We start from the raw sequence: 26,354 nt of genomic DNA, 5'->3' as shown, positions 1-26,354 counted from the left end.
CAAAGTTTATACAAACATTGCTACAGCTCTGGAAAAAAATAAGAGATTACTCTGATTTTGCTATTTATAGGTATATGTTTGAGTAAAATGAACATTGTTGTTTTATTCTATAAACTACGGACAACATTTCTTCCAAATTCCAAATACAAATGTTGTCATTTAGAGCATATATTTGCAAAAAAAAAGGTTGAAATAAAAAAAGATGCAGAGCTTTCAGACCTCAAATAATGCAAAGAAATTCATATTCATAAAATGTCAGTTTAGAAATTCAGAAATATTTTTTTTGGGTGGAATAACCCTGGTTTTTAAACAATTTCCATGCATCTTGGCATGTTTTCCTCCACCAGTCTTACACAGTGATTTGGATAACTTTATGCCACTCCTGGTGCAAAAATAGCAGTTAAATCAAGCAGTTTAGCTTGGTTTGATGGCTTGTGATCGTCCATCTTTTACTTGATTATGTTATTCCAGAGGTTTTCAATTTGGTAAAAATCAAAGAAACCCATCATTTTTAAGTAGTCTCTTTTTTTCAGAGCTGTATATATGTGTAATTATTATTATTATTTATGTTATATTTTTTATTATATAAAATTATTTTTTAATGTGTCGAAATAAAGGAGACTCTTAACACCGGATGTTTACGCCGTGTTGAACTTTTACGTCTGCAGAGGCAGCGGTTGGGTTCAGCATGGCCAGGCGAGAGAAAGTGGAGTAGCTAGCTGTCAGTAAGAGGACAGACTGAAGGAGAACCGCTGTAATTGGGTACTGCAGCGTTCTAGGACGGTCCAGAACCCACAGGCTGACCGTGTTGTCTTGTATCTAGAACGCGCGCGCCGGGTTCTCTCGCAAGATGTTGAGTTTGGGCAGGATCAGACTGGCCGCGGCGGCGGGGCGGCCGATCCTCAGCGGTACAGGACGGGGCTGCGCTCGGGGCTTCTCGTCCTCCGAGCTCGAGGAGGAGCCGGGCAGAGCCGAGAGTGATGTGTACGACATCGTAATCTCCGGCGGAGGCATGGTGGGGACCGCTATGGCATGCTCGCTAGGTGAGTTCCGCCCAGTGTCAACACTCTCCCAGTACCCAGCTCCGACTTCGTGCGAGTTACGAATCTCCCACGATTTGCTTAAGTACAGCGTTCCCCAAACTCCCAGCCATAACGTTAATTTCCCCCTCACTTTTATCTGACCCCAGCCTTCTCCACATGAAGGCGGAGCGCTTATATAGTTTGATGGAAGTATTTAGTTAGGCAGCGAATAACTGCCCTCTCCCGTTCAGGCTGCAATTGCGGTTTCAGTGAAGCACACACTCCCCGGGCTTAGTGAGCTAACGCGCCCAAGGTGCAATTAACATGCACATCTCAGGAAACCAGGATTCTCATGCTATCACACACACCACTCTCCTGCACTCCCTGCACCAAGCACTCCAGCTAGTTAACACTAACACAACATTTTAAGAAGGTTCAGCAACGTTTTTAAAACGTCCCAGACAGGTTAGCGTTAACGTTACAGAAGCAGCGTTCTAAAAACGTGTAAAGAAATAATTTAAAAAGACAAGTCAAGTCATTTTATTATTAGTACTGCATATGTGCAGGACATACAGAGGATTGAAATTACGTTACGCTCCTTCCCAAAGTTACAACAGGTACAGCAAGATAAAAAATTAAAAACCTGACGTAACTGATACATAGTCCCACTAAAATCACAAAGACTACACGGTATTAAAAACAATACATTGTGTTATATCGTTTTTCATCGATATAGCTACAGTACCAGTCATAGGTTTTGACACACTTTCTTATTCAGTGTTTTGTTTTGTTAATCTATTTTTCCTACTTTGTAAATTAATACTGAAGTAATAAAAGACAATGACAGAAAACATACAGAAGGAATCATGTAGTAAACTCAAAAGTGTTAAACAAACCAACATACCCTGGGGTGGTCCTGATGAGGGCCAGTACCATCATGACATTTTGAAAGGTCTTTGGGGCCTTACGTGAGGATACTTTTTAAAGGTCTTTTTTTTATTCTGATTGACTGACCTTCATTCCTTAAATCCATTCTTTTCTTTACTTGAGTAGTTATTTCTGTAATAAGGAATACTTAAATAGAGATATTCGCTGTATACCAACTCTACTTCACAACCTCACAACTGATGCTCTCAAACACATTAATAGAGCAAGAAATTCAAGCAATTAACTCTCAAAAATTCAGCAAAGCTTTTAACTTAAAGACATTCCAGGTAACAACCTCATAAAGCTGACTGAGAAAATGCCAGGATGTGCAAAACTGTCAGCTAAGCAAGAGGTGCCTACTTAAAAAAATATATATAAAATATAAAACATATTCTGGTTTGTTTAACAAAAATACAAAACACTGAATTTAAGATCCAAACTTTAGATTGTTACTGTATATTTAATCAATTTCTAACAGACATCAATGATCCAACATGTCATGATATCAGTAATACACTCTCTAAATCCATTGTTGGGGTAATGTAAATCATATTTGTCATATGTAATCTACTCTATATAATTTGATAAATGTCTGTATCAGTCAGCAAATTTCTTTTTTTTACATTGAATATCCTGCCATGTGAGTATTGTGCATTTGCACATTGCAATAATAATGCTAAAGTGACGTATCATGCAGTCCTAAATTTCTTCTGGTACACAGTATACTGTATAATAAAATAACATATTAGGAATAACTAAAACTTGACCAGGAATTCATAAATAGTTATCTGTGAAAATGCTCTAACTATAGACCCTCTTGACAGCAATACCATCATCATTACCTTCACAACACAACTATGCAGAAGCTTTTAGTGTTTTTATTTCTCTCTGCTGTTTTTTTTATTTCTCTACAGGCTTTGATCCACATTTGCAAGGCAGAAAGATTCTTCTGCTGGAAGCTGGACCCAAGAAACAGATGGACAAAGCTCCGGAAGTGTTCAGCACAAGGGTCAGCTCCATCAGTCCTGGCTCCGCAACTCTTCTGAGTGGTATGCAAGACTTTGGTACCTTGTATGATTTGATCTAATCTCATGCCTTGTGGCGGAGGGGAAGGTGCTTCTGCTATATATTTGATTTTGGAATGTCAAATGTTGAACCCCAGACATTTCAGAACTACATGACAAGAACAATTTGCATGGCTCAGGTTTGATAACCTAGAGCAGACCATGTATTGCACTTTCTGCTCCAAAATAAGCAAAGATTACTTGTGTCTGAAATACATAAAATGCTTACCTGCTCAAGTTTACACACCTGTAACTGTAACCCAGTTGTTCAGTCTCTGCCTTAACATAAAACACATTTTCATAGCAAATCAAATCTACATGGGATATTGTAGAAAGTGTGGAATAGCATATTGGAGCAACGACCTCAATATAACCTCCTGTTGGTGTAGAGATGACCTTATATGTCTTCATTTATATCACAGAGATAAAACTGGTATGCCTTTTGGCTTCACTGAAATTTTAATGTTGAAATTGACAGTATCAGTTTTTTTTTTCTTTTCATTTGGTTGTGAAATTCAGGGCAAAAAGATGTTACTTTCCTGTAAACAATGAAATGACTAGTAGAGTGCTAAGATGTGACACATGCTTTGCAGTGTTTTGCAATACTCTGAGAGAATTAAGTCATTTTGGTTTGCACTCCAGCTGCCTATGTGTCATCCAGAGTAGATGACGAGCCGTATAAGGCCTCATTTAGAACCAACAGTCTGCTTAAATTAAGGGCATTACCCAATCTATGGGTACCCGGTGGAGAGAAGTGCAACTGGTCCAATGATAGCAAAGCTCCTAGAGAGGACGCTCCCTGTAATTAAGCCTATTTACAGCAATGCTTGTGTATAGAAGATCCACCAGGATGTAGGTCAAATGACCTACTGGCTCTCTCAGACACGGATCATAGCAGAAAAATTGAATGTGTTACCATTGTCCCTATTCATTTTGTTAAAGTGCAGTTTGAGGTAATTTTGAGGAATATACAGTTAAGCAAGATTAGCAGAACCTGCCATAAAACAGAAAAGTGCATCACATAGTCCTTCTAAAATGTCCTGATGTCTGGATCTATCAGTGTTTTTTTTTGTTTTTTTTTGTTTTGTTTTTTTTAACTGATTGAGGAATTGGGCTTGATGCTACATTTAAAACTTTTCAGGCAAACTTGTTATAGTCTAATCATGCAGGGCTTCTATAATGCCCCGTGCATTTTCTCTCAAAAATAAAATTTCTTTATTTTATTTTTTTGTGGAACTTTAAGAGAGTTCTAGTTTACACATTCTACAAATATGTGAGATCACATTGTATTGGGCATATGGTTTTAATGTTATGGCAGATGATGTGTGATGCACATGTGCTGGCCAGCAGTGTCAAAGCCTGATTAATGCGGTAATCCATTACTCAGCTTGTATCTTTTTATATCACAGGTCTCGGCGCATGGGATCACATTGTCAAGCTGAGATGCAAACCCTATCAAAAAATGCAGGTCAGTATAAAAGAACACGTATTTATACAGGGTACATAAATACAATTTCTATTAGTACAACTACAATTTAAATTACCATTTTAATGTACTGAAAAGAAAATGAATATTGTTTATTCATAGCATTTTTAGTTTCATACATTGAAAAATAAAGGTGCTCAAGGGTTCCATAGAAGAACTATTATTTATTTCATAAAGAAATAGAAAGAGTATGAAGAATCTTTATTGGTGTTTTTCAGTCATAAATGTACCTAAGTAGTGCTATTTTAATCATAAATGTAGCTCAGCACTGTTATTTTAGTCACATCTGAGTAAAATTGGCCAAAAGGAATGCAGTCAGTCTTTTAGTAAACTAACAAATTCTAGCTAAGGCTAAATTAGCTAGGCTAACGCTAGTGTCATAGGACTGTATAGCTTGTATATTTCAGCTGCTGTAAAACAATAATTTTCTGAGGAGAAACTGATACCAGGCGCAGTATGTGATCTGAATGCTTTATTTAGCTTAGTTTATGCAAGTAGAGCAAAAAAATAACGTAAACCTGCTGTTTGCTTTCCCTGTAGGTTGTCTCTAGTGGCATTTCCCCTCACTCTTTGGAGGGGCAATAAAAATCCTTTGTTCTGGGGTCTAAAGCGCTGCCACTATGAGCGGGAGGTCGCAGGTTTGAACCCCCGCTCGTGCAGCTTTGCCATCAAGCTGCCGGCGCTCAGAGGGAGCAAAATTGGCCCTGCTCCCTCCGGGTGAGAAGATGGCGCTCTCTCCCCACATCACTTAAAGCTGATATCTGCAGCACAAGGCATCTGTGAGCTGATGTATCGGAATCGAGTCGCTGCGATTTCCTCCGAGCGCGCTGTGATGCTACTCGGCAATGCTGCATCAGCAGCAGTTTGAAAAGAGGCTGAGTCTGACTTTGAATGTGTGGGAGGAAGCATGTGTTAGTCTTCACCCTCCTGGTGTGTTGGGGCATTACTAGTGGTGGTTTGGGTAATTGGCTGTGCAAAATTGGGGAGAAAATGGGAAAAATTTGACATAAAATTATAGTAAAAAAAAAATCCTTTGTTCTTCTGTTAGAGGAAACACTAAAATATGTCCTAAGTCACTGTTCAGTATAGTTATTCAGTTTTAGTTTTTTACTAATTCAGTTGCCAAATATCTCTAGTTTGTTTAGACATAAAAGGAAAATAACAAGATAATTGGGAGCAGGCAAATTACAACATGAACCTTTCACACAACCTCACACACAGCAGTGGGAGAGGATAGCTTCCACATCTGCAGTGGACCGCACCAGACTCTGCATAAAGTAAACCCCCAGACACCGATTTCAGGAGGACCAGAGTCCTGTGCTCCTTAGTCTGGGGGAAAAAGAAGGTAGTGTCAAAATGTCCTAAATTGGCAAGTAGCCTTTAAGGTTCTTTAGACCTTTAAGAAGACCTTTACACTCACACATCTCTATTACATTTATGGTTATTTTTAAGAAAATAAGTTTGGGGGGAGGGGGGGATGTGGTCAGTGCCTGAGGGTTCTTTCTGTTTCTAACTTAACCAATGTCCATGTAATGATGGTCTTCTTGTACATTTAAAATAGAAGAATCTAAGGTTTAAATAAATAAAACTGAGAGATGCCAAGTTTTAAAAAACATGCAATTAGAAAAATAAAAAGACTAAATTTGTTTTATTGTTTGAAAGTTAAACTCCTACTTACCCTAAAGAATAACACAATGTTTATTTTCTAAGGTTACTAAAGTAATTAATAAAGTAATTAAGTTTAATGTTAAAAAGAAAGTTCTGTTTTCTTTATTCTGTTGTACTAGCTTTCTTATTTTCACAGGCATCATAGAAACTAATGCCTTGGACGTCTTGATCTATCTTGTAGACAAATCCCACAATCAGAGTAAACAGTTCCAGTTGTTTGTGATCTTGGAGTTTAATATTCATTTATTATGACTAGGTTTTGATTTAATGTTCTGCTGTAAAGAAGATTGAAATAGGAGCCTGTTTCCCATGTCTACTAATTAAGAGGGATTATGGGGAGAACGGGGACTGGAGATAAAAAGCTACAGATGTCAGCAGCAAAGGACCCTCAGTTTCTAAACTGTGGTAGAGTTATGGGTTTAACTCGTAAGAAGTGGTCATTTTCTGGCCTAAAAAGAAATACTGTGGTTTCTGGGCGAGTGATGGGATGTCATCAGAGGTTGCAGTATGAAAAGATCCATCAACTGCTATACCTTTTCTGTACCCCTTAAATTAGCTGTTTTTTTGTCTTGTATATGCGATTATGTTCAAACAGCGGAAAGAATGGCAGCGGATTGAGGTCAACCTAACTAGGTTCCCTCTCATTCTCCAATTAAGACTAAGTGGTTAGAAGCAAAACACCAAAATGGGTTTGGGAAATGCCACATACCAAAAAAAAGTGTATTTTAAAGGTTTGGGGGTTCCCTGTAGTGTTATCAGCTTGCCTTTTTTCCCTCAAGAGTGCTCTATGTACCTTTTCAAGTATCTCTGGAGCAAAAATAGCTGTGTAAAAAGGGCTTACTTTTGGCACAGTGGCCGTTTTAATTTGGCTGTGACTAAAAGTACATAGCAACACTCAGCAACGTGAAACTTATCAACAGCAGTGTTTTCCTATGTGTAAAATTGTAATTTTGGGTTTGGTCACGTTTTTAAACCTTCCACCCAGCCAGTGTGGTGTTAAAAAGTGCAAAGCCACCACTGTTAGTGGTTTTAGTTTGGGCATATCCCAACTGCTTTATGACCAAAAAGATAAGCTTTTTCATGCTGTTATGCAGGGACTGAACAGCCTGCCATCTTAGCAACAAGTCAGTCAAGGTTTTAAAAACAACAAAAAAGGCAGACAGTTAAATCAACAACTAAGTCATGTTCTTGTTTAAAAGCAAATCTAATATTTTACAGCCTGACAAGTAGTCCACCCTAAAAAGCTGGCTCTGAAATACTGCAGCAAACAATGGACAGAAAATTTAGCTTGACAGTAATGTTCACATATTCGTTATTTATTATTTTGCTAACTATAGATACAGGCATAAATCTGCATAAAGAATGGTATTTCATAGTTCTCCTTTGCCTCAGAGGGTTTTCATGTCAACCATGCAACCCCAAGGGATGTTGGTGGTCTTTGCCGAGCCCAGATTGATGTTTGCTTGGTGTTTTTGGCCCGGCGTTTAGGCCTTAGTTGAATATCTTTGATGTGTTCTAGTTCAGCGTACTCTGTACACTCTTGGAAGTCCAGAAATAGCAGCGGAGTAGTGCATGTAAGGATAGAGTTGTGAACCGCAGTAGTAATTGCCTCTTTGCTTTAGGTTTGGGATGCTTGCTCCGATGCCTTGATTACGTTCGATAAGGAGAACCTGCAGGACGAGATGGCGTACGTTGTGGAGAACGATGTCATTGTGGCTGCTCTGACCAAGCAGCTGCAGACACTCTCTGGTAACTTCCCATTTTTGATCTTTGATTAATTATCAAGTAATTTATGTGTTTGTTTTTAGGAACCTGAACGTACATAAACAGTTCGGCGGCGGCAGGTTCTGATTAGAGTGCAAAACTGAACTCTGATATTAAAATTCATGTTTTCTCAACCTCAGTTGCAAACTGAGTAAACATTGGTTTTCTACATCTACAAAACTGTAAGTTGTGGCTCCTGCTACTGTGTAGCCCTCAGTTTTCCACCAACAGCACGATACTATTTGCCATTTATTGCTGTTTTTTCCATCTGCTCTTGTGAGCTTCTTATGGTGCTTAATAAGCTGCCCCTGCTGGGCCTGTGGACCGGAGCCTGGAGTAGACCCAGTTGGTTCTACAGCTGCCCTGGCATAAGATGTTGCCACAAGCTGTTCCTTCCTGTCCTGTTTATTTGTACTTTTTCCTTTTGAACCTTTTTTTTTTTTATTTCCTTCTTTTTTTTATTTAAGACCCAGCCTCTTTTGATGAGCCTGTGTTTTCCCTGCTATTTCAATCATGCAGCACATTTCTGCTGCTGGGGATTAGAGTTTCCACGAGGTTTTGGTGACATGTTCAGACACGTGTAGTGGTCTATTGACCCATTTGAAAAACCACACTTTAGCACTGGAGCGTCTCACAAACTCTGGGCCCTAGAGTGCTGACAGTATTTAGCTATAACAAATTGTTGTTATAATTAACCGAGCTGCTCACAGGCTGCCTCTGCAAATGTCGTCTTGCCCTTTTAAAAACATGCCTTTAAAAAAACAAAAAAAGAAGAACATAAATCATCATGCACTCTGTAGATGTGGCAGCACGTGTGGAATCACGTGCAAGTTGAGCTTGTTTTTGGTCTCTTTCATTCTTTTCTGTCACTTTTATGTTTTTTTGTTGTAGTTTTTCTGCATTTTTATTCTTCTGCTGCTGCTGAGCCATACTCATGCCCATGTTTTTGCAAAACTCTGCTTTGCAATCAGCAGAACTGGCCAATATTTGTCACTTTGTACACAAGAGCTAACATTCAATTTTGTGGACAGAATGGTCTCTAAATGCAGACTGGTCTGGCTCCTTTCATGTACCAGATTACTGACCACCGGTGATTCTAAGAAAAGTGGATTTGTGTCTTAATTTTATTTTCTTTGGAATACGGGTAATTATTGGCTGTTGAGTGTATTTTATGGCCTGTTTGCAGATGAACACAATTGGTCAGAGAATTGTGGTCTGCCAGCCTCGTTAAGAGGATTGTCAATGAAGAGAACATGGCTTTGCCAGTGAAAGGAAAGTGGTGTACTGATTCCAAACTCCGGAAGCTTTGGGACGTTCAAATCATGTTTTGCTTTTTCTGCCATTCTGACCACTCCAAAATCTCTTGAGAGGAAACTGTGAGGAGAAAACATGATGTGATCAGTTAAAGCAATAGTCCCACCAGAAAATACTATTTATTTTCAATGCTGGATTTAGATGTAAATCAGTCAGCCAGGATTGATTTTTTTATGTTTGCTATTATTTATTGTAATATTAACACAGGCCCAACAAAGTCATGGTATAACAGTATGTAAGTTGATCTTGAAGTCTGACCTCAGGGGAAAGTTTGGGAACACCCACACCTGTATTGTATAAGTTGTTAGGTGTTATCTTGAGTGAGGCTGAACATTGGTCAAGGTGCTCATGACATGGCAATGTGAATAAATAATAAATAGAGATTCAGCAAGGCCTGATAGTGGGTGCCAAATGGATTTGACATTTCACTTGTAGACATGAGGAATAACTGCCAAACTTTAGCACAGGGAAACCTGCATACTTCCTTCTTGGTCAAGCATTTATTAACTGAGTGCACACTTTTCCACATCTATACTAACCCTGTATAGCATCTTTCATAATACACTTCTTCACACTGACCAATGCTGGAATGCTGATTAAGGTCCTGATACTTGCTTAAATGAACCCCGCAACAACCAGTCACAGTTAAATTGGGCATATCTAGCAGGGCAGATGTAGGTGGAATCCTATGACAGTGCATTGTTTAATGTTACTCATTTATTCAGTGTGGCCTATTTTATTGCCAATGTTTTTCTGTGGAGATTGCAAAACTGTGTGCTTGTCCTTACACACCTGTCCTTACACACCCAAAATGTCCTGTTAGCAATATGTCCGGCTGAATAACCTGAATGCAGTAATTAGAAATGTGTCCAACTTTTGACCATGTTGGGTTGTATAACTGTAATTTCGCACTCCATCATAAAGAAGACTTCTTTATGTTCATGTTCTTCTCAGATCAGGTTGAAGTGCAGTACAGAACGAGAGTGGTCAAGTACACCTGGCCCAGGCCTTACCAAGTAGCTGACTCCATCCCCTGGGTGCAAGTGACTTTAGCCAGTGGACAGACTCTGCAGACCAAGCTGCTGGTAAGAGGAATGTAGTGGGTGTGTGGTTTACTCAGCATTACCCAAATAAGAAAGCTTTGAGAGGGTAATGTGGTAACATGCTCTGCTGCCCACGCTTTCAGATCGGGGCTGATGGGCCTAATTCCATGGTGCGGAGAGAGGCTGGGATCCCCACTGTCAAATGGAATTATGACCAATCCGCTGTAGTAGCAGTTCTGCATTTATCCGAGGTATGTTAAGAACAAGAATCTAAACCTTACTGACATGTCACATCACCACTTGTTGAGTTTCTGGTTATTGGCTTGCGATCAAAGAGCCTTCCTTTTAAACTATTTCAGTTAATCCAGTTTTCCTTTTTTTTGTCCTGTGTTTCTCGTATGTACAGCCCACTGAGAACAACGTGGCATGGCAGAGGTTTCTCCCAACAGGACCTATTGCAATGCTACCGGTAAGTTTCCACTTACTGTGGGAGAAGCTGGACTTGAGGACAGTCTGTTGCATTAATTGATTTTGGATATGCATTGACCAAAAAAATTATTTGCTCAAAGTTCCATGTTGAAAAGTCATGGTAATGTTGAGATATGCACTGGAGCTACAAAGCTAGTGTTCGTAATGCTAACCAGTTGTGTAAAATAGATCAGTCAATACAAAACTATTGATGCTTCCCTCATTTAAAACTCCATCAGTTCGTAGTTAAAAGATGTAATTTGCACAACAAAATGAGATAAAAGAATCTCTCTGGCTAAATTTCCCACCACTAAGACTCCATGGATCTATATTACTTTATCTCTATTTATACTCTGTATTGTTTAATGCTTTAAAATGTGAAAACTGAAATTAAGGGCACATTTATGCAGTTGATTTCAAAATCTGCGACTACAGTAATCACAGACTGATGTAGACCACAACAACCACTCCAAGACCTGTGAGAAGAAGTGGCCCCGAGCTGGTCCCAAACGAATTCTGGAATGGTCTGGAATTTGCGGTGTAAATGTGATCAGACCTCGAGTTGACTCTTCTATCAGATGTACTTTTCAAGTTTGAGATGAACCAAATTCAACCTGATATGTTGCCCAGATATTTACTACAGCCATCTCTACCCTTTCTCCATGGTAAACTGCACTGAAGAATGCACTATACCAGAACACACAACCTTCTTTGTGTATTTACTTTCTTGCTCCTGGTCCCACACAGGTCTGACCAGTAAGGGGAGAGAATGTTCTTATGTTCTTACATGGTTTGTTGTGACACATGGTGGTGCGCTGAGCTGTACAATAGTGGTACATTAGCAGCTTTGACAGACACTATTGAGACAAAATTCACTCTAATGTCTATAAATAATACTAGGATTGGAGTTTCAGAACACTGTTTGGAGCTAAGAGTTTATTGGCTAGCAACAATCAATTGGTCCATGTCCTTGCCATTGCTTAGTTTGGCTGAATGTAACCAGCACATATTAACTTAATTCATTTATTTCATTGGAGTGTCTTTGTGTTTGCTTTTGTTTAGTTGTCTGACACAGAGAGCTCCCTGGTCTGGTCCACCAGTCACCAGCATGCAGAGGAGCTCCTGCAGATGGACGAGGAGAGCTTTGTGGATGCCATCAACTCTGCATTTGTGAGTCAAGACACAGTCTGTCCTTCTTTTAGAAAGAGACAATTCATTCCCAGCATTCCTTGATCCGAAGTGTTAAGTGTGTATTGGAAAGACCAACTGTGGGTGGTCGTAGAAGGCATCACTACCCACTAGGGATGGGCGATATGGTATATGATATGGGCGATATAGTACATGAAATAAGGATACTCTTGGCGATATGACAAAACACTGAATTAAAACAAATATTTTAAGAATACACTACTGCAACAAAATGAAAATTAGATTTTATTATTGCATATGATATGGCACACCCCTAACTGAGAATTTTATCAAAATTGTAACAGAATCCAGTCAATAATCCAGAATGTCATGATACTAATAATTTACTCTAAATGCTCTCTACTAGGGTAAAATGAATGATACCGGATTTATATAATCTGTCTCTAGTAGATATATAATAGGAAATGAGAACAGTGTAAATTTTTCTTTTGCTAAAAACAACAAAAAAGTTGTACCTTGATGTGATAATTAGGGGTGAGTGATATGGCACAATGTTTCAGGGTATCATATTGTTCACGATATTCAGAAATGTTGGCAATATTATTGCGTTCGATACGATATGGCACACCCTTACTACCTACAGTGAACAGTTGGGACACATCCTGTGGGTCAGTGCAGTGTTGGGAATTACAAAAGCCAATGGAATCTAATCTCATTTAGCGTATTTGAGATATTTGACACATCTATGTAGTTTTAAACATTTGCAATTTTCACAGAAATTCAGTATGAGCTCTAAAACAACAGAAAATGTTCACCAGAAGACAAGTTGAACCAAGAAACCAAGAAAGTTCATGTTCGTTCTCACACTAAATCCAAAGACCTTCCCAGCAAATGTTTAACAATAGTTCTGGCTTGGCCACTCTTCATCCAGGCTTAACGCCTTTGACCTGGCCCTAACACAGGCATATACCTCACAGGGTTTTATATGTTGAGGGACAAGAAGCCTCTCCTGTTCCCAAGCTGGCTATTTTTACAGAGCCCGCTGGTCGCAGGACTGCGAGTTTGAGTCATGTTTGCCCTCATGACTGGTCTGCTAATTAAACCCAAGGCTTGCCAGTGTTGTTCATTATTGCATGGAATGTTTTTCTTCAGACTGAACATAGTCAAATTTGTGGCCATGTCAGCGTCTTATTTTAATTAGTTGAACGTGTGGGAGTAAAGATATCACACTTGTAAATGTGTATAATGTGAGACGCATCTATCCCCGTGCCCCTGAACCCACAGGATTCCCCACTGAAATTACCTCAGTATTCCTTGTAGTACTTACCATATAGTAAAATATTCACATACAGTGGAGTTGTGATTTACTGTTTTTTTATTTATTTATTTATTTATTTTTTTTTTTTATTCAACTTCATTTTTCTATAAATTATATTTTTCCTCATTTTCTACAGTGGAGTAATGAGAACCAGTCTGAGCTTGTGGAGGCTGCTGGCTCTCTGTTCCGCACTGCGCTGACCATCCTGATGCCCAATGGTACCTCCACCCGCCAGCTTCCGCCCAGTGTGGCAGGCATCGGTCCAAAGAGCCGGGTCATGTTCCCTCTTGGCATGGGCCATGCCTCTGAGTACATCCGCCACAGAGTAGCCCTAATTGGGTATGTGTATCTAAGGCCTTTGTGGGCAAGGGTTGGTGGTTTTGCATGTGGATCGCTGCATTGTTTCTGTGTAAGATCTTAGTTTCCCACCGCAGTTGTTTAGAGCTATGGCAGAATCTGAAATCATGATTTATGTATGTATTTCTGACCTTTTTATGTGGAGTTCTTGTTAAGGCAGTCACATTAACTACACGCTTTATTGCTATCCCTTGCTTTCTCCTTTCTCCTCTCTCAGGGATGCAGCTCACAGAGTTCACCCTTTAGCAGGCCAAGGTGCCAATCTAGGCTTTGGGGATGTGGCCAGCCTGACACAGGTACTAAGCCAAGCAGCTTTTAATGGAAAAGACCTTGGTAAGTGTGCCGTAATTGGACAGGCAAACCAGACAGATGTGTCAGACTGTATAAATTATATATTTTTTAAATGCCATATATTAGTAGTTTTAAATAAAATGTTTACATTTAATAAACATAAGCAAACAGCCTCATGTCACAGTTGTCAGTTAAAATGTGAATGGTGAGCAGTGTTCCCCAGTCCAAACCTTCACACCCTACAGTGAACATTTTTATTATATGACAGCTGAACTGGATTGGGAAATTCAGAGCATGGTGGACAAGAAAAAGAGTTTATTCAGGATCTCTTCAAATTCAAATGGCATGCGAAGTAACCATGTCACGTTGAATAAACGTGATAAAAACATTTCATGGCCTTGTCTGGTTTGTGGTCACAAGTTCCATTCATCATTTTCATATAAGATTCCATACCTGAGGCCTCACTCAAAGATGTAACCCTTAATGTGCGGTCAAGACATTTTCCTTCCTCAAACCATGAAAAATTATATTGAGCTTTTTTTTCTTTACAGCTTTCTTTTTACAATAGTTTGGACTTAATTCTCTGCCAAGGACACTGTCTGCCCACTTCCCATTACTAATGGAAAACATGTTTTTAGTGCTGATATCAGTGTATTTTTAGGTTAAATACCACATAATTGTTAAGACAGGAATAGTGCATATTGGTAACTTAATACTTTACTTAATAATGCATGTTTTATATGCACTAAAATGCTTTAGATATTGATAAACAGGCAGTCAGAAATGTAAAGATGCTCTTAGGCTTAGCCCAAGAGTTTTTTTTTTGTTTGTGATTTGAAAGGTTCCCTGGGTGCTCTTAGTATATATGTACATATAGTGTGATACATTAATAATATTCTTTTAACCAAGAAATAACCCTTAACCTAAAAAAAAAAAAAGAATTATTGCTTTCAGTGGATACACAATGCCGCAAACACCAGGGAGTATTGTCAATTTCGTGCCACAAACTATTTTTAATATTATATTAAATAAATTTAGCAAAAATATTATTTGTGACTTAACCAGAATCCAAGAATTTCGGTCTTTTAAAAGAAACTCTTCACTTGTTGTAGGCATACAGGTCTGTACATCACCTTGTATTGATAACAAAAAACAAAAACCTCCTTATGGGTAATGTATGAGAAAAGATAACATAACAAATATATTCAATAAAAATAATCTAGATTACATTAAATATGGTTAATTTGCTTTACTTTAATGTCTTTATTAGTGTTTCTATCCTATATCTATTTTCAGTTTGAGCATCATGCAACCAGTTGTGATATTTGATGCTGCATTCATTGTGACTAACAGTACAAGTCCACCTGCATTTTTTTCTGATGCATTTCACCTTTCTTAATTCGTAATACTTTGCACACAGCCAGCAGTGTGTAGTGGCAAGCGGACAAATATCGTAATATTATAACACTAATAATAATAATACATTTTATTTGTAACGCCCTTTACGTTTATAAGAAATCTCATAGTGCTACATCGCAGAAGCATCATTATGGAAACATCACTATAAAACCTAAACTAGTATAAAGCATCTCTTTACTCTATACGAGGATCAACACTCATATGTTCTGCTAAACAGAAAGGTTTTTAATCCCTTTTTGTAGCTCTCAATTGAATGCAGAGCCCTCAGAGTGAGGAGAAAAACCTTGTATTGAATCCGAGCAGAGATGGGGAGCCAGTAAAGAGAATGGTTCATGTGTGTAATGTGTTCATATTTTCGCTCTTTCAGGATCCTAGCAGTGCGGTTCTGAATGTACTGTAGCCTCAGAAAACTCTTGACAGGAATCCCAATGAGAAGTGCATTGCAGTAGTGAGTCTAGTGAGTCTAGAGGAGATGAATGCGTGGACCAGTTTTTTAGACTCAGATATGGTCAGAGTTAGGGGTGCGAATCTCTGTGTCTTTCGATTCGATTCAGAAACGATTTTTGATTCTGGAACGATTTTTTAATTCAAATGGCCTATAAATTTTGTTTAAATTATGTGAGAGGACAAAAAAACATTTCTTTAAAACAATAAACTTAGGTTTCTTACTGTATTAAATCTTTTTACAACATACTGTACCGCGGAGCTCACCTACTGTCGCACGGAGCTTTTTAACTGTATCACGGAGCTCACATACTGTCGCGCGGAACTATTTAACTGTAGCGCGGAGCTCACCTACTGTCACGCGGAGGTTTTTAACTGTACCGCGAAGCTCACATACTGTCGCGCGGAGGTTTTTAACTGTACCGTGAAGCTCACATACTGTCGCACGGAGCTCATACTGTCCTGTAGAGCTTTTTAACAGTTAAAGAGCTCTGCCGGACAGTAGCTGAGCTCCGCAGGACAGTTAAAAAAAACTCAGCGCGACAGTAGCTTCACCCAAAAAAAAAGTTTTTTTGAAAATGAGAATCGATTCTGAATCGTTCAATGTTAAAAACGCGATTCGAGCTTGAATCAATTTCAGAGTAGAGCGAAGTTTGGTGATGTTTCTGAGGTGGTGAAAGGAGATTTAAACAGGTGTTTAATATGGGTCTCAAGGGAGAGGTGAGGGTCAAACCTTACGCCAAGGTTGGTGACTAATAAGGAGAGTGGCCAGAGAATGTGATACTGGTTGTTGGGGTTGACAGAGTGTGCTGTACAAACATTTGTAAATGCCTGTGCTATATAACGCTTTGTTATTTGATCTCCAGGAGCCATGCAGCACCTGCTGGAGTATGAGACTGACCGACAGCGGCACAATCTGCCCATGATGGCAGCCATCGACCTTATGAAGAGGCTCTACTCAACCAATGCAGCCCCCATGGTGCTGCTGAGAACCTTGGGCCTGCAAGCCACCAATGCACTGCCACCCATCAAAGTAAGACCCCTTAGCTTAGTGCATGTGATACAATTTTTATTTTATTTATTTTCTTCTCTACGGTCTTTTCACCTCCAACGTTTCACTTCTGACTGACATCGCTCTCTGACCCCATCCCCCAACTTGTCCTCTGATTACATGCCTTTATACGCTGAACCATGTCTGTAATTTACATGGTCAGGAGCTGTTACTACTACAGCTAAGTTTAGCTCTAAATTTACTGTTACCGAAAGTGTGTGGGTGGAGTTGCAAGGCTGCACACAAGCGGTGCGGGCTTGTGTTTTCACACTCCTTTTATTACAGGCCGCTGGACTGGCTTCATTCCTTTACTAAGCGATCTTGACCAAAAAGACCGTAGCTTGTCGCAGAGGCATCTCCCGAGAGGCTACGAGGTTATCTCACATATAATACTAGACGTTGAGCTCTGATTTATGGCAGTCGAATGTAGGGTTGCTGCAAAGAGAATGTGTACTTTTCCCTCATGGATCAAAGAAGGACACATACATATCTTCTGGTTCTGTAAATTGGACATGCATTTCAGCTTAGGAAAGTGCAGACCAAAGATTAATTATATGTTTTCTGTCTTGTGCCCACAGGAGCAGATTATTGCATATGCCAGCAAGTAAAAGACTGTGTGCACTCAGGCTGTTGTGTAATGGATCTTCAAGATGGCACATCAGCTTTGTCTATAGAATGTAAAAGTGTAAATGAATAAATTATATTTTACTCCATAATGTGTGACTTCTGTTACTGTTTAAAATGCCCATGATATTCTGTATTTTATTTTATTTCAATTCCTTGCAAGAGCTTAACCTAATTTTGCTAGCTGAATCCAATAACTGAATCCAAACTAGCTTTTCATCCTCTGCTATTGTGTAATTAAGTGTTGTATATCTGAGCTCAGTAAAATCTCACAGATTTGCAGTTCTGAGAGGATTTGGTTTGTAAACTCATTTACTAGCTGTAATCAAGCGCAAACTCCAGTGACTTCATGTAAATTGCAATCTAATTATATATTAAAAGTGTGTTTGAGTGCTAAACTCAAGCAAAGTTCAGTTTGTGGAAGTGATGTATTGTAAATGTCAAACACTTTTGTATACCTTAAAAGGAAAACCCATTGCAAGTTAAGCAGAGCGGCAAAATTAGTGAATTCCAACCTTTCATCTTTCAAAGTGTTTGGTAAAAGTTCTATGAATAGCTTTTCAAAATTGAATAAATCTCTGCTATATTTCTGCTGTATTATCACTTTCTTTCTTTGGATGTAGCATGGGTAAGTCTAAAAGTGGGTCAGGCTGTTCTCAGCAGAACCCTGACCAATCACAAGACTAACATAGCTCCGCCCTCTCTTTGAGTCTGAGCAACCGGAACTGGTGAGATGGTGAGCTGTCGATAGCAACAATCTTGAGCTAACTTGAGCTATAGTGAGCTAACTAGAAAGCTATCCAAATATTCACTAACTTCTAAATATATTACACAGTTCTGCTTAGCAAATGCAGTTAATTTGTCAGTAATTTTATAATCTTTTACATATATAAAAGAGTTCATTTCAATATACTAGAGTATAAATGCAGTTAATTTAGTAAAAACTGCAGATTTTCCTGACGGGAGCTAGGGGAAAAAAAAACCTACTAGCTAAATTAATATGCTAGCAACCAGGTAAAACACTGTTTAAAGATGTCTAGGAAAAGTTGTTGAAGCTATGGGAGAGACAGACAGCCAGGGAGCGTGAGCAATGTTAAGGTTAATCTCTTTAGCTATCTATTTGTACACAGAGAGAACCTAAAAAGCAGTTTTGTCCAGCACGAAAAGTCTTATAAGGGCTAGAATCAGTGTTATAGGTAAGGCAATAAATCCAGAGATAATCTACAGTGTGTTTCATTATAGAAAGAATAACTGGGTTGTAAATAGGCTTGTAAAACAGAATCTGAGAGAAATAAGTTTCAGTAGTACAGTCTAAAAAATGTCTGTCTTAAAACTGGAGTTGGCTGACTTAATGCCTTCTGGTCAATGCTGCCCTACATAGAAAAGATGATGGTCTCTATATGCGAATTAAAATGCAACAATATGTCCTGATGTTGCGAAGATATTTACAGCTCACAGCTAAGCTAAGAGGATTTACTAAATCCATATATGTGTGGAAATAAGCAGCAAATAAGCGAAATATGCAAGTTTTGGTAACTAACAGGTACTTCAATATTTTTTCAAATCAATATTTGGTGAAATAACACTGGTTTTTATTTAGTTTTCATGCATCTTGGCATGTTCTTCTCCACCAGTCTTACGCACTGCTTTTGCATAACTTTATACCACTGCTGGTGCAAACATTTCAGCAGTTCAGCTTGGTTTGATGGCTTTTGATCCTCCATCTTCCTCTCGATTATATTCCAGAGGTATTCAATTTGGTAAAATCAAAGAAACTCATCATCTATAGGAGGTCTCTTAATTTTTTAGAGCTGTATATGTGGACAACATTGCATTAATGTTTATTTCCATGTAACCATTCTCATATAGTAAATAGATTCAGGAGTCTCTGCAATAATTGTTGACTTTTGTTTTATTGACATGATACAAGTACACATTTCATACACAACATTGAGGCTGAAGCATATTTATAGCATTTGCAGTGTTTTTATCTGGTAGAATAAAGCTAAAGATTTACATTTTCTTTTTTTTTTTGTCAAAATGCAACAAAAGGAAATTAGTACAAGGTCTTATATTGCATTATACAATTGTTTGTCTAAAATGGTTGTTGATTGCTGATTGATATATACAGTAAAATGAATGTACATATATATAGGCATAACACTAGGTTGTTGAAATGGTCATGGATAAATACAAATAAATGAGCTGATTCTGCCCTGTTATGCATTTAGGTGTATATCCATGTATAATAAATATTTATACAATAATTCACAAAAGCACAAAAGTGCACTGAGCAAAAAGGCAAAGTCTTTACAAATGCTCCCATGGAGGTGTATAGGTTCTCTATGAGGGTTGGGGGTGGGAAGGGAAGGAATGTAACTATGAAACGTAAAGCAAACAGTGTACTAACGTCAGCGGGCAACTCTGTAGTGACAGTAGAAACCTGAGTAATTCTAAATAAGGCAAATCACCAGTTATTTTACAGTATGATTTTCCTGAAATATAATACGTAAGTGTCCAAAAACATCTGTAGTATTGGAATTATAGCACTAAGGGGTATAGCACTAGTCCTGGACTACTACTTATTCGCAGCACAGAGAGACATATATAAATATACACGTACATAAATACATATAACAGCATTCATGTACTCCACCAAAATCAGTGACAAAATCATAAACACTCATGTTTTCATTAATCTTATACCCAATTCATATTTGCAACAAATCCAAGTCCAATTAACACTAAATGAACTGTTGCAGAAACACCAGCTACAATTATTATTATATGCTAGGGGTTCTGACTAAAATCTGATTAGTGAATTTGAATATCTGGGTCTACACAGTACAGCTGTATAATGTTACCTACGATGTTCCCTGTACAAATACAGTACTACAAACAGATACTATATATAGTAACTGGTAATATAATTTGCCTTTATGCAACAGTTTCCCCTCCCATTGCGAGCATCCCGCTGCATCTTAACTCTGCACCACAGCACCAAGCTGAAGTCCTTGAAAGGTTGTGAATAGTCGCATTAAACCCAACTACACATCACAAACTCAAAGAGTGCCAAAATAGACAGGCAGCACCTTAGCTGAGACGAAGGTGTGGGGAAAATAATGTAAACGTTCAAGTTACAAAAATAAACTAATCATGGGTTAAACATACAGTAGAAATAGCAGGTTGGCCAGGCCATCTTTACAAAAATATAGTGATTTCTTTGTGGAAGGTTCTCTGGTTGTTTGCTTGGCAGTGTAGGAGGAGGAGGGCACGGTGTTCGGAGGCTGCAGTGCAGGGCTGGTTTAAACTCGTTGGAGAGTTTCTCGGGGTGTAGTCGAGGTTCCCCACTAGTCTGCGCGCCTTAGTGAATGTTCAGCTTGTGGAAGTGATCGAACGTGGCCCCCAAGGCCCAACTGGTTTCAACGTTGTTCACCTTTTTAGTAAGCTGTGGGAGACAAACAGGTAGATAATTATATATACATAATGATCCTGATCCTGCTGCCATCCAGAGCCACAAATAGACATCCTCTGAGTGCATTTCTAACAATTCAGACAAATTTCACTACATTGGAAACACCTACCTGCAGAACAGTGCTGTCCTTGAAGCCGAATCCCTCTTTCAGGAGGCAGGTGATGTAGGTCATGTCCATGCATAAGTAAGGACTGATGGGGCGGTATTTGGTCATTTTGTTGCAAACTTAACAAAAGAAAGAGAACCATGTTTTACTTATGGAAGCCAGAATGTCTACAATATTGCACTGATACAGATACACTGAATATAACACAATACAGGTCTTGTTATCCAAAAATTACATGATCATACATGATTAAAATGTAAAAATAAATCATTACATTTTCAAGAGATTTGGACTGAATGTCAAAATTATTGCCTTACTAATATTTTGTCTGATTTTATAAAGCAAATTAAAAGTTTCATCATTAAAAGTTCCTAAAAATAACTGCCTCCCAAAAACACAATAATGCACTTTAGGTTTACATCACTGTGAAACAGCAGCCCACACACTGTTTTGAGATATTCTCTTTCTTTAGCTGATGGTGCTAAGGAACTGTTTCATGCCTGAGCCTGCACATGTTGTAACGTTGTGTCAAGCCACAAGTGGAAAGCTGTGCCAGGTTTGCTAAGTGTTCTCGTACGGGGTGGGCCTTGAAGTCTCAGCGCCTCCTGTTAGATATCGGGCGAGTGCATTGCGGCCAAAGAGAAAGATCTGCTGCCAAGGATGCCCCCAAGTGCCAAAAGTGGCTCATCGAGACCATGCGACAGTGTTCTCACTACACAAATAAAAGCCTTACACAAGACACCAACTCATTCCTCCTCGTGATAAATCTGGCGCTTCAGTGACATTTACTACCTGACGCAATCTGGCCAAGGCAAAGGCCATACATCACTCTCAGGTGCCAGGCTCTCAGGTTTTTGAATGCTGCACAAATGCTGTAATGATCAGCCAAGGCGTGGCAGCAGCACGTGCACCAAGGTGGACGTTCGTTTCTCTGGGAAACTGCATTACCCAGCCATATTCAGTGGCCACTGGAACGTGCCAAGGTAGCAGGCTGGAGCGATGCAGAGGCAGGAGAACACACAGAGTCAGGTATTTGTGTGGGAGAGGAACAGGGTGTGTTTATGTGGTGGCGGAGCTGTCATTTTCTGAAGCCAGTGCGATTGTCGGGAGCCTCGAATGCAAATAAGCACAGAGAGTTTATGTTTGTACAGTGTGTGTGGCAATGACTTTGACCTGCATGCACTCAGGATTTAGCGAAAAAACATCCAGTTTGACGTCTTACCTTCCTTGGCTCTCTTCTTGAAATCTCTGACCTCCACAAGGCCACCTCGAGAGGCATCTTAAAGAGAGAGAGAGAAAAAGATTGTTTTTTCATAATTAGCTTCAAAAATTCTTATAATATACAAATGAACAGGGACACTGACACCTAAATTACAAAATTGGCAACCTGGTAGCACTGCTTACCAATCAGGCCAGAATCTACAGCTCTGTCAAAATAGTAGGAGAAGGCATAAAAGATGCTGTTTCCCTTCACTTCAAAAGGCTGGTGGATGATCCCTTTCACCACCCGCATCACCTCATAGTAGCACAGCTTGTACCCTGCATAACCTGTGGACACAAGATTAAATTTGAGATATGGTGAATGTTTGCAATCTACTACTAATTACTAAGATATATTTACTTACAGTCCATGCAGTATTTTCTGTATAAACACTGTTTTCAATGAGTTTGTAAACAATGGATTTTATATACTGCAGGTTTTAACTAATTTTTTGTTCAAAGAATTAGAATTAGACCAATAATAGTCCAGACCATAATTTGTTAAAATATTCTAAGATTCTCACCTGTTTTTTAAATTACACATAAAAAAATCTTTTACACATGTAAACAATCTTTTTGGTCCAATACAGTACCAAAAGAACTACCATAGGCTGTCAAAAAAACTACCATAGGCTGTTTCAATTATTTTATACACCCCTAACTCTAAAAACTGTTAACTGACATCACACTCAGTTCTAATTTTATTATCCATAAATAAATGTTATATCAAACATACACTAACATTTTTTGTTCATAAACATGTTTACCTTAAAATTAGTGTGGTCACACTAGCTACCCTCAGTTACCTGTGTTCCTATACTCAAGGACGTCCTGTCAAAATCTATAATGTCTAGAAATAAATTACTACCCACAAAATTCAAATGAGAATTTAGGAGTTGGCTTATGTTAACGTGCCTTGTGCCTCATTTTATGCCCTGCTGAAACCTGTCAGAACTCATTTATAAGTGGTTTCTCATTTCAGCACAAGAGGCACCAAAATCGTTTTCTAAAAACCTGTAAAGACTGGAAAAGTTTAGGCTGCTCCTTTAAGAGTTCGCCACAAACGCCTCAGGGGAGAGGTTTCCCCTCATGAAGCTCCAAAATAGGCTTCCTTCATACATAGTGAAACGAGCTGGCTGAATAGTCACATGGCAGCAGGAAACTATGTACCAGCTATGGTTCCACTTAGCGGAGCACCCATCTGCTGGCCATTCTCCACAGAGATTAAGCTGCCTGCAATGCAAAAAGTGCAATATCCCGAACGTGTGACTAAACCAGCATCTTTTGGCTACAGGACTGCAGTAAGGGAGGGTTATATAATTTGGGCTCTCAACTAACAATTATCCCTTCAGTTAAATACAATGTTTGCAGTATTATTACTATTCAAAAGCCTGCTGAGAGGTGGACAATTACACAAAACAGGCAAGACGCTGCAATGTTGTTTGGCTCCACAGTTCAACAATGACGCCCTCACTAAAGCGCTGTCAGATTAATGTCTTAGAGTCGATTTAACCCTACCCTGTGTAATGGGTTGCTCATTCCACGCAACTTTGAGAACAACACTATGTAATCCTTTTAGTCTTCTAAAATTGTAACTGCATTAAATGGCTGAGAACCGAAGCCTCAACATTTATTTGCTTTTTGTTGTGGAAATTGCATTCTACACGTTAATCTCTTACCATCTGGGATTCCGCTGACTTTGTATGTTTTTTCACCGAAGGTCCATTCTTCTCTGAACTTCTTTGGTAAACAAGAACTTGTGAAAACCTTCCAGTCAAGACCTGGAGAAGAAGGGTAATTCATTTAATCCACCATGAATTCTTAGAAAGATACAGTAATTAAAATGCAAATAGGTTAACAGGCCCATATCCTAAACAGATGTCAAAAATGTACAAACAAACTTTATTCTGATTGACTGCCCTGTATTTAACCTCATAAAGTAGTCCAAGATAAAACATCCTTTATAACTTCAGCATGAATGGGAGGAGCTAAACCGCTGTAGGCTGAATATGTAAATACGTGTACAGTGAATTAGCAGAAAAGGTAAATTCAAAACAGATAGTTACCATCTGCACCAAGAGCACCAAGAGTTGCCAGCCTGGCAGCGAAGAGTCCATTTCCAAGGTAACTACATAAGGCAATTAAAAAAAACAGGGGTTTAGAAAAGGAAGTATAAGCTATAAAACATGAGTGTACAGTATGAACTGGTTCAGTAACTCACCTGTGGGTGTAAAGCTCATAAGTGCTGTTGAACATGTCAATACGAGCAATGTAGCTAGGAGGAGCCGTCACCACTGTTTTCTGCAAAAGGAAGAAAACAATGAAACTGCATTATATGTTTTTCTCCTTCTCGTCTCAGCTTTTACATGTTTTTTTTTTAACAAAGACCTACCTTAGATTTTGGGAGGAATGTTATTTGAGTTGAGCCTCCACCCAAATCCAAGATACCCACTGTTCTTTTGGTCTTGGCATACAAGTGACCTGTAAAAGAAAAGTACCGCAACATTGTATAATGGTTGATATTATGATATTTAAATGCCTCAAGTTGACAAGTTGAGTATAACATTACTAACAGATACTGCTAATATACTAAAGGACATCAGAGAGTTAAGAGTTCAAATAGTGGACATGTCTAATAATTTCAAGATCTAGCAAAAACTGAAAAATAAAAGAATAATATTGTATTTACATTAAATATTTGGCTCGCTGTGCCTCATTCATTGAACATGAGAGACAGCAACCACTTAATGATGAATTCCATTTACCTCAGAATTCGGATGTCACACCCAAGTTAACTGCGTTAGATTTAAACACTTTTTATTTTATGGTGGATACAACAAAAATAAGCCCCACCTTCTTGTGTTCCTGTTAAAATGTCTAACTTGGAACTCTGACATCCGAGTTTAAATGGAACGTAGCATTATACAGCTACGAAAATGGCAGCCTGCTAGCAGAGTAATTTTGTCAATTCTTAATAAGGTATGAGGTTTTTCCTTTTGTTTACACACCATTTAACCATACTGAAGCTTATATGCCTCAACAGTCAGAGTTCCCTCTAAAGGAACAGCTTGACCACAAATTTTAGCATGGCTAACAATGAATGGAAGCTTGTAGCCACTAATTAGCACAATGTCACCCACATAATGCTAAACAGCTGTGGCTTCTGATATTCGCTCACTGGTAGCAACATTAGCATTTCTCGACTGAACTCTTCCATACATAATACAGTACATTTAGATTATATTTGGAGAAATGTATGGAAGTTTTTTAGCCACAGAGAAAACAAAGCTTTATTCAGGCATTTGTAAATATGTTCTTCTTAAAGTAAGGTTTCTGAGGGCTAGTGGAGGCTGTCAAAGGCAGATGGTGAGGAATTAGTCATGGAACCCAAGACTGCAAACCTACAATTGACCATCAGCCAACACTGACACCACTTTAGCAAACATGAGCAATACTTAACCTGTCAAGAAGTTCACTGTGACCCACGCCAGCACTCCTGTAGAAAGAGAGAAAGAAAAACTGTGAGACTGAGATGTTGTGTTTTGCATGACGGCAGTTAATAGTATCATGGCCAGACCTATCGTCACAGTATTTGTAGAAAACGAATGCTGACTTTAACAAATTTGCACCTAGAGAGCATTTTGGTAGTTGTGATGAGCACTGATTTTGAGATGATACAGGAGCAACAGCTATTGTTATCAAGGTATGATTTCTGGATGCTGGCAGTCTACACCCTACTTTAGGCTATGGGGCCATTGCTGAGTCATTGGCATAATTCTGCCACCTGCTATTAGTGGTTTTAGGCTGTTCCAGAGAGCTCAGGCTGATGTGAAGTACATGCACTGCATGTTTCCTCATTGAGGCCAGATCTCATTTCATAATAAAAGTGTCTTGATTTCAGGGCCATCAGGGACCAGCCCAGGTAATCAGACATGTCTGAGATGTGATATTACTCACACCTCATAAAAGCAGGTAATGACTTGTACATGTGAGCCTGTGATGAAAAAAAATGTCAACTCAAATAAAAAAGAGGAAGTGGAGAATTATTTAATAATACAGTGTCACGTGTGGGAGGATGACTAGACTAGAATGTTGTTTTATTGA

At 38.8% G+C, this 26,354-nt stretch overlaps 2 protein-coding genes across 4 annotated transcripts in view; one reads left to right on the top strand and one right to left on the bottom strand.

Moving 5' to 3' along the window:
* Window positions 1-649: 649 nt before the first annotated feature.
* coq6 (coenzyme Q6 monooxygenase) lies at window positions 650-17,501 on the top strand. The gene is made up of 12 exons (XM_049463932.1): window positions 650-1,043; window positions 2,864-2,998; window positions 4,423-4,481; window positions 7,790-7,916; window positions 10,200-10,330; window positions 10,432-10,539; window positions 10,695-10,757; window positions 11,819-11,926; window positions 13,360-13,562; window positions 13,798-13,913; window positions 16,601-16,767; window positions 17,364-17,501. Exons 1-12 carry the CDS (start codon window positions 851-853, stop codon window positions 17,391-17,393), a joined length of 1,440 nt encoding a protein of 479 aa, XP_049319889.1. The 5' UTR covers window positions 650-850; the 3' UTR covers window positions 17,394-17,501.
* A 1,802-nt stretch (window positions 17,502-19,303) lies between these two features.
* Window positions 19,304-26,354, bottom strand: part of entpd5a (ectonucleoside triphosphate diphosphohydrolase 5a) — a 17,441-nt gene continuing 10,390 nt past the window's right edge. For all 3 annotated transcript variants that reach the window (XM_049464029.1, XM_049464030.1, XM_049464028.1), the window contains 9 exons: window positions 25,711-25,746; window positions 24,643-24,731; window positions 24,472-24,551; window positions 24,317-24,378; window positions 23,930-24,031; window positions 22,395-22,538; window positions 22,213-22,269; window positions 20,994-21,109; window positions 19,304-20,857 (listed from right to left, as the gene is read on the bottom strand). In XM_049464029.1, the coding sequence (XP_049319986.1) occupies window positions 20,774-20,857; window positions 20,994-21,109; window positions 22,213-22,269; window positions 22,395-22,538; window positions 23,930-24,031; window positions 24,317-24,378; window positions 24,472-24,551; window positions 24,643-24,731; window positions 25,711-25,746 (770 nt within the window). In that variant the 3' untranslated portion in view covers window positions 19,304-20,773. The remainder of the gene's footprint in view (window positions 20,858-20,993; window positions 21,110-22,212; window positions 22,270-22,394; window positions 22,539-23,929; window positions 24,032-24,316; window positions 24,379-24,471; window positions 24,552-24,642; window positions 24,732-25,710; window positions 25,747-26,354) is intronic.

This window comes from Astyanax mexicanus, chromosome 14 (assembly GCF_023375975.1).
Source record: "Astyanax mexicanus isolate ESR-SI-001 chromosome 14, AstMex3_surface, whole genome shotgun sequence".
NCBI classification, from domain to species: Eukaryota; Metazoa; Chordata; class Actinopteri; order Characiformes; family Acestrorhamphidae; genus Astyanax; species Astyanax mexicanus.
Note: the sequence above shows the minus strand (reverse complement) of the source record. Positions and strands in the feature narration are given on the sequence as shown.